The sequence below is a fragment of the Mytilus trossulus genome, chromosome 1 (genome assembly GCF_036588685.1).
Source record: "Mytilus trossulus isolate FHL-02 chromosome 1, PNRI_Mtr1.1.1.hap1, whole genome shotgun sequence".
Classification (NCBI taxonomy): Eukaryota; Metazoa; Mollusca; class Bivalvia; order Mytilida; family Mytilidae; genus Mytilus; species Mytilus trossulus.
In genome coordinates, this window is record NC_086373.1 from 34,418,819 (window position 1) to 34,435,026 (window position 16,208).

General features: G+C 33.3%; 1 protein-coding gene across 2 annotated transcripts; it reads left to right on the forward strand.

Moving 5' to 3' along the window:
* Window positions 1–27: 27 nt before the first annotated feature.
* LOC134722475 (poly [ADP-ribose] polymerase tankyrase-1-like) lies at window positions 28–11,726 on the forward strand. 2 transcript variants are annotated; one of them, XM_063586098.1, is made up of 7 exons: window positions 28–206; window positions 5,323–5,402; window positions 5,981–6,132; window positions 6,413–6,479; window positions 7,305–7,403; window positions 8,409–8,634; window positions 10,671–11,726. In XM_063586098.1, exons 1-7 carry the CDS (start codon window positions 122–124, stop codon window positions 11,144–11,146), a joined length of 1,185 nt encoding a protein of 394 aa, XP_063442168.1. In that variant the 5' UTR covers window positions 28–121; the 3' UTR covers window positions 11,147–11,726. The 2 variants fall into 2 exon arrangements, with proteins under 2 accessions (XP_063442168.1, XP_063442175.1); XM_063586105.1 differs by having other exon boundaries at window positions 201–324.
* The last annotated feature ends 4,482 nt before the right edge of the window (window positions 11,727–16,208 follow it).

A 16,208-nucleotide genomic window follows, 5' to 3' on the forward strand; every position in this document is an offset into this window, starting at 1 on the left:
CATCAATTTTGCGAAATTATGTGAAGTTGTCATGGAGCTTATAACCTCTAAACGGGGTTCATGATTTAGCGATTACGTTAATGTATCCGGTTTGGAAAATGGCGGGAAACAGCAATTAATAATGACAACAAACATTATTGAAATTGAAACAAACATTAGTCAGTTGACAACTGAGTTGTCAGGGTTCTCACCAAGAATTTTTCATGGTGAGTCCTCTTTGAAATTCTCAGATCTGCAGTGACATCACAACATGTAACTGACCAAACAATGATTAGCATTTGTAACAGTCAATTTGTGTTATGTAAACAATACTGAGACTGAGAGGTGATGCCAATATAATTTTAACAGGTTTTGAATAATCACCAATTGGTGGATTTTACCTCAATTAACGTATAATCAACCAATTTACATATAAGGGTACAGACAGACCAATTGATGTATAATGCAAGTTTTTGTTATAAAATGCAGGGGCGGATCCAGCCATTTTAAAAGGGGGGGGGGGGTCACACTCCAGGACAAAAAGGGGGGTCCAATTGCATCCTTCCCATTCAAATGCATTGACAGGGTTCTCACTAAGGCGAGTCCATGAGTCCTGGACTCATCAAAATCTGTTTGGACTCATCATTTCCAAAACTGGTGAGTCCACAGATGCATCAAGATTGAAATATTTTGTATAAACTGAACACAATTAAACACAAATATCATCATTTTATAGTTTTAGTTTAAAAGAAATTTGAATTTTATTTCATTTCATTGCTGTAGTAGGCCATGGAGACTAAAATATCACATTATATTGCAGTGTTCCAGCTAGGTTTTCAAAAGGGCAGGGTGCCAATCCTGAAAAAGGGCATTTAACGCTCGTTATGATCATATGAAAAGCAGGGTTTGACACTAACATTAGAGGTGATGAAGTCCACAGGACTACCAAGAAAATTTTTTGGGTAGTCCTGGTAGTCCTCGTCTATCACCGGTGAGGGCCGCAACGCGGCCCGAACTAGCTAGGGGGGTTTGGGGGCATGCCCCCCCACGAAAATTTTTGGAAATAAGATGCAATTTCCTGCCATCTGAGCACCCCAGAAGCACACAAATGTTCATTTGAGTTTTGAAAATATTTGGGTTTTTTTTTCCAGATAAATTAAAGTTGACATTCAGTGAATAAATTTTATTACTCCTGAACTTTTCCTGTCAGAAAATATTGAAAAATTAAATGCAAAATCTGCAATCTGAGACAATTTCAAAGGCCTTGTTAGGTAGTGTTATTTCACCTTTTATTCCGGGATTATTTAGAAAAAATAGGATAAAAATAAGGCCATAATAAATAATAGGTTTGTTTGCCCAAACGCTACCTACCCAGATAAAAGCTGCCTACTCTGTCTCAAATTCTTTTATTGTCCTGATTTGAAGAAGTTTTTTTTAATCAAATAGGCATGAAGACTAATAAACATCTAATACTTCAATTTCTTTAAAAAAAAAAAAAAAAAAAAAAATGCCCACCTACCTACCCACTGTCTCAACCTTAGGGTAGGGTTTGGGCAAACCAACTTAAATATTTTTATGTGTGGCCTAAGTCAATGTTTGAAGTTTTCATTAATGCTTCAAACAGTTTATAATTATTTTTTTTGTAGTGATACAATGTCTTTGTGTACTAGAGGTCAACTTCATCATCACTGTTGAAAGCAATTCAGTGGATATGTTGCTGAAACAAAATGTCTTTAATATTATTTTGAATGACATGTATGTAGGTTTTTTTAATAAGAAAGCCACCAAAAAAATATTGTTGCCTTTTTTTCCAAACTACCCCTTCCTGTTTATTTTTTTTAGGGGGATAATAATTTTTCATCCAAATTTGGGAAGTTATTTTTTTAACTCATCTACGTTTTTATTGCTGACCTTTGCTGTCTATTCAGCAATTTCTTCACATTTTGGTTATCAGATATTTTTATTTACATTGAAAATCCTTTGTGTTACAAACACTGTGATGATTCTGATCAGAAATCTGGATCTCAAAAGTGCTTTCATAATAACAATATTAAAATTACGTTCTTCCAAATGCCATCACTGTTTTTGAAGAATTTAAACATTATTGGGAGGACTTTTATGCCAATCTTTAGCATTGAAATAGCCAGACCATATACAAATTTCCAGGTGGTCCACAGGACTACTGATTAACCATGTTTTGGTAGTCCTCCTAGATTTTAGGGGGGCACCGGACTACCGGACTACCGTTAGTGTCGAACCCTGAAAAGGGCATATTTTAATAAAAGATGTTAATCAAACATTTGTGTTTATTTGTTGAATCACAGGTTATACAAGAACAACATCATTAGCCGATATAGAACTCTTATCTTCTACTTTTAAGGCTGAAAAACTTGTCAAGCAGCTTGTCACACAAGTTTTTTGATCATTGCTTGACACAGTTGAACTTTATATGCAGTATGTTTTGAAAGGTGACCTGTTTCATACTGTTTCTATGGTATACCACATTTTATCAGTTTCACCTTTCTACCCCTGCTGTGCTTGATGGCAATACAGCACAAAACATCTGTGCTCAGGAAATTCACAATTTTAGGATATAAAGCAACAGTGAAAAATTGTATCAAAAATAAAGAATACAGAAAAAGATGACCAAGGCACCCTACCAACACTGCTACTAAGACCCTCTTTAACTTTTCCCATAACTCAAAATAAATACCTAAACATATATATTCTTAAGCAAGAAGTATGGAGACATATTTTAGAATATGTAAATGGGTTACTCAATGCTAGGAAAAAAATCAGATTGAGTTATCTTTCTTTATTCGGGTGTGCTCCTTCTTTGGAGGATTATAAACAGTAAGTAAATATGATGTAAATATGATCACTATATGGCGGCTGATTTTGTTATTTTCGTATCAAAAATGAAGGCAGTCAATGACAAATACGTCTGAATTTTCTGTTTAATTTTACGGAAAACAAGTAAAACAATGTCTTCAACGAGTTTATTATGGTTTTCCAACTTTCTGTCATTACGTTTCCTCCATGAAACTACGGTAAACATCGCAAATTGTGCAAAAGTTGTTGTGTGCACAGTCTTCAAAGATAATTGTTGACTGACCGATTCCATTTGAATGAATTAATGTTGATGATCATTAATGACCCATCCGATAAACGGATTACCTATTACAACAGATTATGACACCAGTTGTAACCATTGATTAGCTTGGGGTCGTAAACAAAGTCATAAACTTTTCCTCAGGTAAAATTTAGTAATTAGCGTATCATATCAATACGCACAAATTAATATGCTGTAAAAAGGGCACAGGGTGCCACTAGAAAAAGGGCGGGCGCCGCGCCCTCTGAAAACGGCCTAGCTGGAACTCTGTATTGCAATAAATTATCTTCTTCTTGCTGTTGGACTTACAATGGCCAAAAACGACGAGTCCCTGGACTTGCCTTCAAAAATTCTTAGCGAGAACCCTGCATTGATCGTCCAAAATAAAGGGGGTTCCAACCCCTGGAACCCCCCCTCTGGATCCGGGCCTGAAATTCTAGAGTGAGATAGCATGATTTTGCAACTTGCAGCCTATTTTATGACCCTTTTTGAGTCTTCTGAAAGTTTCAGTTTTGTTAAAGACTGCTGCATCTCTTGAGAATGCATGTGTACAAAAATTCTTTTGTTGAAACATTTGTACTATTGCAGACCATGATTGACTTTTGACAAAATATTTGATAATGAAAGTCGAAGTATTAACAAAGAGCTCCATGCACCTGTGGAGTTGTACTCATGATCACATGACTGTAGACAATAATAATGTCCATTGACAGGTGATTACAGGTAAATTTACCAATCAAGAATTGACAAGATAACAAAAGAAGAAACTGCTAATACAATAACAGTCACATCTCAGTCATTACAGCTGAACGGTCGTGCTGGGCCAGCTCTCCTTTACCCGTTATCTTCAATGAGGGTTCACAGTTAGATGATCAACGACTTACTACTTAAGATGACAGAAACCAATCCAAGCCGTACAGTTAGACGTAGTAGATGGCACACCTGCGTTAACATGCATTCCAAAACCATTGTATCATGGGGAGTGTTATGCTGATTAACTTCCAAGGACTGTATCCTAGGTGTTGGGTGATTGACCTTCATTTCACTGCCTCACGGCTTTGGTCCTGATAATGCTTCCTGTCATCTTTAAAACTACGTCCAAGACTCATCTACAAGTACTCCATCATCGACGTCCTTTGCGACCTGTTCCTGACCCACGGCAGAAAATATTTAAATGCTCATCAATCTCCTTCGGGCATGGAGCCGACTGTGCGAGGGCTACATGTATATAGCCAGTCAAGGTCTTTAAACACTTCCATTTGTAAAATTATTGTTGTAAATCCAATTATTGATTAAATGCAATATGTTTTGTCACTATACTAAACTAGGAACTTTTGACAGGTTTTCATACCATAAATGCTTAATGATACAAAATATTTCAAGAAATATCCAAAAGAAATAACAAGACACTGTACGATTCCATTTGAGGTGATAATTAATATTTTTATAGATAGTGATAAACTGTTAACAGCAATAATGTTCATCAAATTAAAGTAAGATCTACAAATATGTCAACAAGACCAAATTTGTCTGTCGACCCCTTTAAGGAGTTATTGCCCTTCAAAGTAAATTTTTAACAATTTTTAGTAAATTGTGTAATCTTTTACAAAAACTTCTTCTCTGAATTACTGAGACAAATTCACCAAACTTGTCCAGAATCATCATAAGACTATCTAGTTTAAGAAATGTCAGATAACCCTGCCTTCCAAGCAACATGGGCAACATGGCTAAAAATAGAACATAGAGGTAAAATGCAGATTTTGATTTATATTTCTCTGACACTAAAGCATTTAGAGCAACTTTGATAGGTTGCAAAAATTGCTCATCAGATTAAGATTTATCTGCCCATAAATTTGGAGACCAATATCCAACAACCCATTTTTGGGTTGCTGTCCCTGAGTTGGTAGTTTTACAGAAATTTTGCAATTTTTGTTAAAATTTTAGATATCATTATAGTATCTAATAATACATGTATCTAATATCTGATACATGTACTATTAATTATGTTTTAACCTAATTTTACATGATTTACAAAGCATCAGTGAATACAGGTGAGCGACACAGGCTCTTAAGAGCCTCAAGTTTTAATACACTTATAATAATAAAAAAAATCCCTCTTTTCAATAGGCAGTATAATCATGTAAATGGTTGGAAAGCAAATGCCTTTTCATTGAAGTTTACCAACAATAATCATTGATTATATTTTATAACATATTTTTCATTTCTTACAGAAGACCCCCCTGTAGGAGGTACAGATGTGGATATACAGTTACTGGAAGCAGCAAAGGCTGGGGATATGGCGGTAGTTGAAGTAGGTTTACTCAACAGATGTTGACATCAAAAAGAATTATTCAAACAATGTCATCTGACAAACAAAGATTCAGGTTTATTTACATGGGAATGAAAATGGGGAGTTCTTGTGACACAAACTTGTTTTAATGGAGTTCATTATTGGTGGGGTTAATTGTTAACTTGAAACATTATGCATGATTTTGAAATAATTTTTTATAAGTAATGATTTGTTTCTTTTGATCCTGGGGAATGGAAAAATACACCATTGGTTGTAATTAACATGTTTATAGCTTGCTTTGATTACATATTTTAAGAATCTACAGATCACTCTGTGTCTTTTAAAATATTATTATTTTCCAGTGGTGGATACAGAATTTTTCATAAGAGGGGTCCCACTGACTTCCTGAGAGGGGGCATGCTTAATTCATGCTTCAGTGATTCCCTATATAATCAACCACAATTTTTTTCTCAAAAAAGGGGGGGGGCTGAAAACCCCTCTAAATCCTCCCATGTTTTCTTTTGAGAACAACAGCCTTCCTTGCCAAAAATATTCAGTATTTAAGAATAAGAAGTTGAATCACACACATTTTTTTTTAGAAATTAATTTTAGCTAACCAACACTCGGTGAACTGTAGAGACCTAGATGGAAGACATTCAACACCTTTACATGTTGCTGCTGGATATAACAGAGTTACTGTGGTTGACTTTTTACTAAAGCATGGTGCCGATGTGCATGCTAAAGATAAAGGGTAATTATATCTACACAAATTTACTGAAATATTGCTGTGCAACAGAAATTTCAAAGAAAGATTTCATAAAGTCATTGTTGAAAATGACCTCACATCATACATTAGACTGAATGGTGTTTTGAGTTTCTATTGACAATTTGTAATTTGTTGAGCTCTAGAATTAGGTGTTAATCAAAATCAACATCCACCAAATTAAATACAAACTGAATTGATGTTAACTCAAGTACTGGCCTTCTAAAATATTTAAATGGATATTTAAACTTACATTTTTATCTTTCAGAGCACTGGTTCCTTTACACAATGCCTGTAGTTATGGACATTATGAAGTAACGGAACTATTGATAAAGGTAAATTATGAGATCTGAACAACTGATGAATTGCCTACTTCAAGGAAAATGATACTGTTGATGTAAATGAGACAGAAAGCTAATAGAATACTAGAAAGTTATCAATATAAGAAATAATTTTAGTGTACATAAAACATATATAACTACTGGCATAGCATAGACAAATGTGTACGGGGATAAAAGACAAAAGCTTTTGTAATACTTTGTAGTAACTGGCAGTTTTCTATCATATCAGTTGAAATTGATAACATTCAAACATTTTGTTTGTTCCATCGATCATTACATTTAAACCTTGACTGCGGTATGGGCTTTGCTCATTTTTGAAGGCCGTACGGTGACCTATAGTTGTTAATGTCTGTGTCATTTTGGTCTTTTGTGGATTGTTGTCTCATTGGCAATCATACCACATCTTTTTTATATTTTATTGTGACATACCACTATGACAAGTTTTTGTAATGGATGATACTGCCATGTTATAAAAGTAGGAAACCTAAATTCACCATTTTATTACAGTCTCTATTCGCAAAATAAAGTATTTCTTGGTTAAATATCATGGGAATTGAGCATAAGGGGGGTTACAGCAACGTGCTTATTTAAGCTTTTAATAAAATTGAGAAAGGAAATGGGGAATGTGTCAAAGTGACAACAACCGGACCATAGAGCAGACAACAGCCGAAATATACATTTGTAAATATTTTAGTTGGGTAGTTTTAAATCAAAACTAATTGTTCAAGCTGAATTTTCTGGGAAAGCTCTGATTTAAGTTTTTATTTTCATGCACTGATATAGCCATTAGATGATTGCATTGATACTTTGTATTTTCAGCATAAAGCAGATGTAAATGTTGCAGATCTATGGAAGTTTACCCCTCTACATGAAGCTGCTGCTGAAGGGAAATTAGAAATATGTAAATTATTGCTGAAGGTATGATCCACATTTAATACAGCAAGGGCCAAAACAACACTAATTGTTTTTCATACATTTACAAAAAATGTAGATATAGGAAGATGCAGTGTGACCATGTGAGTGCCAATGAGAAAACTCTCCATCCGAATAACAATTTAAAAAAAAGTAAACCACTTTAGGTCAATGTATGGCCTTCAACACGGAGCCTTGGCTCACACCGAACAACAAGCTATAAAGGGCCCCATAATTACTAGTGTAAAACCATTCAAATGGGAAACCCAACAGTCTAATTTGCATAGAAGGCAAATTAAAATTTAAATACACTAATCTTCTTTCATGTTTGTAAAATAAAAATGAAAAAGGAAAACAGAATATTGGTCAAATTGTTGAATGAATATATGACTGCTTGACTTTAAAGTTGCAAAATTTCTTCTTGGTCATCAGACATGTACTATTTAACCCTCTTTGGACCGTTTTTTTCATAGAATATTTCATAGAATAACACATTCAAACAAAAAAAAAGCAAGTTTGAATTGAATGGCTGGTAATAACTATAAGTATACTATTATTTCAAACCTTTTTTGGGAAAAAGCAAAATGTTCAAATATTATTCATTTGGTACTAATTTTGTTGATTTCCTTGTTAATTGTTTACCACAAATTAAATTTTTGTTTTCAAAATCCCAATAGGGAACGTAATGTACAATCGTATTGTGACATCATAACATTTCCAAGGACCTTTGTCTATAACATCTTTTTTAAATGATTGAAAAATGTAATGTCAGCCATGTAGTTGTTAGAAGGAAAAAAAAAAGAACTGAAGAAGGCTAGTGGCCAAAATGTCTTGAAAAATTGGTTCATTGATACAATTATACAAATTAAAGTGTTCAGTTAAAAAAAATCTTTATAGTTAGTAAAAAAATTGTAAAAGACCACAAAATCAAGTTTCCAGGAAAATGCAAGTTTTCTAAATACATAAAAATAAATTCACAGAAGGGCTTAAATGTTTAAGATTTGCTTTCAGCATGGAGCAGATGCAACCAAAAAGAATAAGGATGGAAACACACCATTGGACCTTGTCAAAGAAGGTGATAATGATGTAGCTAATTTACTTAGAGGTGATGCTGCATTGTTGGAAGCTGCTGAAAAAGGAAAGTCCTCTCAAGTACAGAAATTAACAACACAAGAAAATATCAATTGTAGAGATAATCAAGGGAGAAATTCTACACCACTGCATACAGCAGGCCTAGGTAATACACTGAAATATCAGAGCTCCAGATATAAGAATTCACAAATTGGGGTTTTTACCCACAATTTTTTATGTAATTGAGTAAAATTTTGTAAACAGCAATAATATAGGGTTGTTGCATGAATATTGGGGAATATTGTCCCGAGTTTTATATTGCACGAGCTTGGGAGTGCAATATATTGTTACAGGCGGGCGAGTAGGGGTCGAGTGTACTTTTAATTCCGTATGATTGCTTATTGATAGTGTTCCGTTACTTTGTCTTGTTTTGAGTGTAGTTTGTTGACTCAAGCATAATCATATATAAATGAAGAATCCAGCGTAAAAGAGTGACTTTTATTCTTGTCCAGTAGGCATGTATATCTCAATAAATAACCCATGCAAATATCAGCAATAACATAGTATAACCATAAATTGTAATAGTAAGATGCTGGCCTTCCGAACCCCAGATATAACTTATAAATACAGATTTACAAGACTTTATCCTATCAATACAATAATGAGAGAATGAAATATACGTATTTCATTAAACTACGATATAAGAAAGTTGTCAACGTGGTGGGACATCGTATCTTTACATCTTTAATAATTTTGTGTAATTTGCCAAAAACTGCTATTAGAAATTGTAAACATTGAACTGGTTCCTCATCTTGTCTTAATATGAAGCCACTTCCTGTTGAAGACCTGCTTAAGCGGGAATATTTATAAAAGCGATATTTGGTTCCTAGACGTCCTTATGTGAGCTTTTAGTTAAATATTCCAAAAGATGTAAAAAGATAAATAAAGGCTTGAAATGCTATCGCATAGCTTAAGGTGAAATAGCTGTATATCGAAATGCATCCTGTACCTAAATAGCTTGCTTGACTTTAAGGGTTTGTTTGGTTTATTGTACTGCTCTGCTTGATAGCCAGATACGATATGCCAAAGTGCTAGTGCGATGCCGTATTTATACTTGATGGTGAAATACATCCGCGACTCACAGAACTGAAAATCTACTATAACTTTGAAATACTAAGGAAAACTCTGGCTCATGTCCCAAAATGTCGTTATAAATACATAAAATCGCGAAAGTTTGCCTTTAATTCCAATAAATAAGTGACATCATAAATATAAACCTTAAAATTCCATACTCGTAGCCTTATCACCTACGTTACTATATGACGTCATTGAAATCACAAAATAGTTCCTTAACGGCGCTACACAAAAACGTACTTAACATAATTATTTCCTATTATTAAATATCCTACACAGTAAAAGGAAGGCCAGCAAGTAATTTAATCATATCTTAATAATACTTTCATGTATTATTATAACTTTATAAAGAAGTACCGTTACCCGGAAGTGACCATTCGTTGGAATGGCAACTTCCAATATACGTAAACAAGCACTCGCCACGATGGAATTTAAGGGAAAACTACCCAAAAGAAGTGTCAAATAACACTGAGACTGAATGAATAGGTAACGGCAAACATGTTTTATAAACCCATTATCCCCTAAAAGTGTGAATTTAATGTAGACCCATGAAAATCGTGATCGAAGTGCCTGTTCACTGACAGTTGAATTTTACCGCTATGTCAACTTGATAAGTTGATAGATGTTAAATGTTATGTTATCTGATAAAATTGGTACTAATTATAAAAATGCAATTTGATCTCCCCAAATTGAGATTGCCAAAGTTGTCTTAGTGTATGAAAATCATCTAAGACCATTATTTTTCAGGTTTTCAGATATTGATCCCAATAAAATTTAGAAATATAAAATGAGTTGTTTCTTTGAGATTATTATCAATGCCCATTTATAACAATATGTTCTCTGAGGGACAATATTCCCCAATATTCATGCAACAACCCTTTTATTGTATTGCAATATAAAATTTGAAAGTAAAAATTGATTTAAACTAAGATGTTGTCGTTTGAAGATTTATTGCACTAGTTGAATATTGAAATTTATTGGAATTTATTTCACGCTAACCTTTAGTTACTTTCTGTGAGAAATATTATATTGCTATGCAATAATACAAAGCATTTTTCTGTTTTTCAGAAATAAAAAAAGAAGGAAGAACCAGTCCAAACCGGACAAAGTTCAGAAAACTTTCCAGAGAGGTTTGTGGAGAAGTATGTGATATTCCAGAAAACAACTCAGTCATTTTCGTTTATGAAAAGCGACCTTCCAAAGTATCCCTCATAGGTGAAATAAGTTACCAGTTTTGTGACTTAAAGATGGATTCACCTGGCAGTAACTTTGACAGCGAATTCTATAGTCAGATAACATTCATGTTTGTAAAAGAAGATTTCCAATTACAAGGAATTGGTAAAAAGTTGGTGAAAAAAGTATTGAATGAGTTCAAAAGTCATGATAAAAGTAGACCAATCAGAATTCAAAGTGCAGGTCGTGCTGTAGGATTCTTTGAAAAATTGGGATTTGTTAAAGTTGGAGATATCATGGAAACAGTTTGTGGTATTTCAGTATTTAGATTCATGCAGAACATGGAACGACCAATACCATCGCCAACATGATGATTATATTTCAAATCTTCAGTATCTACTAAAATGCCCCATGTGCATGGCCTAGGTTATTCTAGGACAATGATGGCATGATAAACACACAAGAAACCATGAAATATAATGTAGGCTTTTAGGATGGTATTAGATACTCATTGCTCACAGATTTGTGGAAAAACTATTGAAGAAAGCAAAAAAACATTGATGTAAATTTAGTACTTTGACATATAATGTGATTTGAGAAATTACACTAAGGAAAGCAAAAAACATTGATGTAAATTTAGTATAAGACATATAATGGGACAAGAGTAGAAACACTAAAGTAAAAATCATTGTTGTACAATGATTATTGTAATATGACATATACAATGTATAATATGAGAAAAAAAATCACTAAAGAGAGTAAAAATTATTGTTGTACAATAAATATTGTAATATGACATATACAATGTATAATATGAGAAAAAAAACACTAAAGAAGTAAACATTTTTGTTGTACAATAAATATTATAATATGGCATATATGATTTGAGAAAAAAACGCTCAAGAAAGTAAAAATCATTGTTGTACAATAAATATTGTAATATGACATATATGATATATTTACTTTAATGGCCATGAAAGTTTAAAATTATAGTAATTTAACATTGAACTGGGATAAACATGGCAAACAATGCATATTGAGTGGCATAAATTGTACTCATTGAAAACATGAAATATTAGATTTTCTTCTTTGAACTACCTTTCCAATTTAAGCCACATTTAGAGGGAGTGTTGCTCAGAATAGAAGGTCTTAAAATGAAATAAAATTGAGAATGGAAATGGGGAATGTGTCAAAGAGACAACAACCCGACCAAATAAAAAACAACAGCAGAAGGTCACCAACAGGTCTTCAATGTAGCGAGAAATTCCCGCACTCGGAGACGTCCTTCAGCTGGCCCCTAAACAAATATATACTAGTTCAGTGATAATGAACGCCATACTAATTTCCAAATTGTACACAAGAAACTAATATAAAAATAATACAAGACTAACAAAGGCCAGAGGCTCCTGACTTGGGACAGGCGCAAAAATGCGGCGGGGTTAAACATGTTTGTGAGATCTCAACCCTCCCCCTATACCTCTAACCAATGTAGAAAAATGTAAGAAAGTACAGTTGATCACTAAATCACACAATAAAAAGACTGCACAGTTCTGTTTGAGTTGACCAAGGAAATATTGCACTAAATTTGGAAAGCATGGTCAAAATGGGAACACAATTTAAAGATAGCTAAGGTAGCCACAGCCTGCCCGATCGGAAAAGCAATAAACACACCAAAAACAAATAAAAACAGAAAATGCGTGTACATGTACATTCCTTAGAAGGTTTTAAAAGGTCTCATAAATGTAAATGAAAATTAGCAGTATTTGTGAGAGGTAACTTAAGTAAAGTATTATATATTGAGGGGAAAAGGACATATTTTTACTACTAAATTACTAATGCATTGTTAGTAAATATTGTAATATGACATGGTACTTTTGATAATAATTTACACCACTGGGTAGATGCCACTGCTGGTGAATGTTTCGTCCCCGAGGGTATCACCAGTCCAGTAGCCAACACTCCGGTGTTGACATGAAAATCAATAATGTGATCATTTTTATAAATTTCCTGTAAACAAAACTTTGAATTTTTCGAAAAACTAGAATTTTTCTTATCCCAGGCATAGATTACCTTAACGTATTTGGCACCACTTTTTTGAATTTTGGGTCCTCAATGCTCTTCAACTTTGAACTTGTTTGGCTTTATAAATATTTTGATATAAGCGTCACTGATGAGTCTTATGTAGAGGAAACGCGCGTCTGGCGTACTAAATTATAATCCTGGTACTTTTGATAATTGTATGACTTAAGAAAAAAACACTAAAGAAATAAAAAAACAGATGCCATATGTAACAAAGTATGTACATTGTACTCCTACTTATTGTCATGGTTCAGCAACTGCTTAAAAATATACATAGTTTGCCATGTTTGACGTTCAAAGATATAAGAAATTCCTAAGTTTGGAATATGTCATTTTGTCAGTGCTTCTGGAAGGGTTTGCAGATCCTTCTCAACATGTGGCACCCATTTTAATACTTGTAAGTACAAATGCTGTATTGAAGTCTCATTGGGGATGTGATAATCAAGGAAAAAGAGGCCAAGGCAATATTGATAGGAACATGTGACATATTCCATAATGAGAAACCAACTCTTGGTGGCTTCAAAAGTCACTGACAAATGGATACTTATCATGCAACAGAATTAACTCTGTATTACGGATGCTGTATGTAACAAAGTATGTACATTGTCCTCCTACTTATTGTCACGGTTCAGCAACTGCTTAAAAATTTGTTTTTTAATGTGACCCCCAAAATTTATTTGTGGTCGTATATTCTTATCACATCATCGTCATCGTCCGAATACAGTTGGTTTCCGGACAATAACTTTGAATAAGTAGATAGAAATCTATGAACTTCATACACACGGTTTATAACCACAAAAGGAAGGTTGAGATTGATTTTGGAGGTTATGGTCCCAACAGTTTAGGAATTAGGGTAAATAAAGGGCCCCAAATAAGCATTTTTGTTGGTTCCAAACAATAACTTGTAATTAAGTGTATGAATATCTCTGAAACTATACATTTTGTACCACAAGTGTTCATACCACAAAGGGATGGTTAGGATTGACTTTGGTGGTTATGGCTTTAACCATTTAGAAACGAGAGAAGAAACAAGGGTTTCCTGGTTAATGGACAATTAGGACAATTAAAAACAATCTAAGGGAGATAATCCAATCACATTTTAAGTACAATGTATGGATTTACCTCCCTTACACTACTTGACGGATGGCAGTGTTTTGCACAACAGTAAAAAATTGAATATAAGATCAAATTATATAACCAAATCTAAGGTCTTTGACTACAGTTATTTTGTGTCAGAAACCTATTATGTGTCAAATATTAATTTAATTACAATCAAAATTCAGACCTGTATCAAGCACGAATAATGTTAAACAAAAAACAGCTCAAGACCTTATCATCGGCTTATTCTGCATGACACATAGAAACAAAGCCCAACTAGAAAAACTAGAAACTTCGCAAATGAGGAAAATCATCAACAACAACCACAATGTCAACAAAGCATGGCTGACGTTCTAGAAACACTAGTTTGCCAGTCTAGGCAAACTCTTACCATTAAAAATAGTCAAAAGTCCAATAACTGATTGCACAGGCACTTGTCTCAGATTTTTTCCCTATATTAATGGCTATATACCTTAATGTTATATCAAGATATATAGGGAAAAAAGAATAGTGCCTGTGACTGACTGCCATGAATAACCTTCAAGATCAAGAAAATGCTGGAGAAAAAAAACCCAAACCTGTATTACTAAGCCCAAAGATCAAAATCATGAACAAACTAACGCTATTCCAAAAAAAAAAAACATGCTACATTGAATTCTGGAAAGCAGAAATTAATTATGATAACAATGTCAGAATTGAAGTAATAATGAGAACAACACAATTTTTTTTTTATGAAATATGTTAAATTAAATAAAACAGGATAACATTTGGGTTATACCACTAAAGATTTAGTAATTTTTTAAATAAATATTCAGATATTGAAGTAACAAAATTATGTATATGAATGTATAACCATAGATACAGAAAGATGTGGTGTGAGTGCCAATGAGACAACTCTCCATGCAATTTATAATAGTAAACCACCATAGGTCAATGTACGACCTTCAACACGGAGCATTGTTTAGAAAATAGCATGAGTTGGTAAAAATATAGTTGATTTTAAAAGGAAAATAGCCATAAAGATAAAATTATAATCGGAGTTATCGTCCTTTGTTCATTCGAACCAACTACATTTAACGACAAAAATATAAAATCACTAATTCTAAATTTTTCTATGTATGTTGTATTGTCGTTTGTTTTTTGTTGAATTTTCTGTTGTTTCGTTGTTTTCCTCTTATAATTGATGTGTTTCCCTCGGTTTTAGTTTGTAACCCAGATTTGTTTTCTCTAAATCGATTTATGACTTTTGAACATAGGTATACTACTGTTGCCTTTATTCACCTAACTAAAGGTTAATTGAGGAATGGTGAAAGTCTATGAAATTTGATAAAGTCTAACGTTGAAATATATTGCAATTTTAACTTTCAGTGATAACAGCAAATTTCATGCTATGAATCTCTGATTATTTGAGTGAAACTGGTACATAATATATTAAGTATAAAAGTCCCAGATAGAAATTTGTAAAACTGTTGTAATTTGTTGGAGAAAACTGTATTGTCTGTTTAATAATTATTTTTTTTATCGACAATGTGAATTGAATAAATCCATAGTAGGACATTGGTCTTGACTCTTGAGTACTAAAGATTTGCAGATCTATGCCATTTTGTTTTAGCCGTATATTTTGATAAATACATATTTGTATCAAAGAGTAATATATAATAAAGCTGTGGATAGACATGGTCTAAACCTGTCTTTGGCTATGTATTCAATCAGCTTTCACTGTATTTATAAGGTGTCTTCTGAAGTTTCTGAACTATTGAAATAAGTCTGCATTAGGTCTGGTTGTGACTTGCACACACTATGTTGTCTCGATATCCCAATAGCATTAGTTTGAATCCCGTCAAGGGTTGAACACAAATTGACTTTTGCTGATTTGCAGTTTCAATCTTAAACAATTGCATGAAACAATGCAGGTCCATACCTAGGTGTATTATCTCGTTTAAGATGGAAATTACGATTACTACAAAAGATAACAATGACAATTTTTTTCTCTTTATCGTGACAGGTATCTCTCTATACAGGTATCAATCAGGACCTGATTGTAGAGATTTAAGATTGATTACACACGCCACATTTTAAAAGCTGCTACTAAACAATTTGTATTTGTTGCCTAACTTTCCAAAGTGGAGCAGGACTTGCTTAACCTTCTTGAGTACATGAGATCTTCGTTTTTTTGTAGGACTCATGCTGCTTAGTCTTGAGTTTTCCACGTTTTGTGTTATGTACTATTGTTTGAAATTTTTTCTCTTTTCTTGT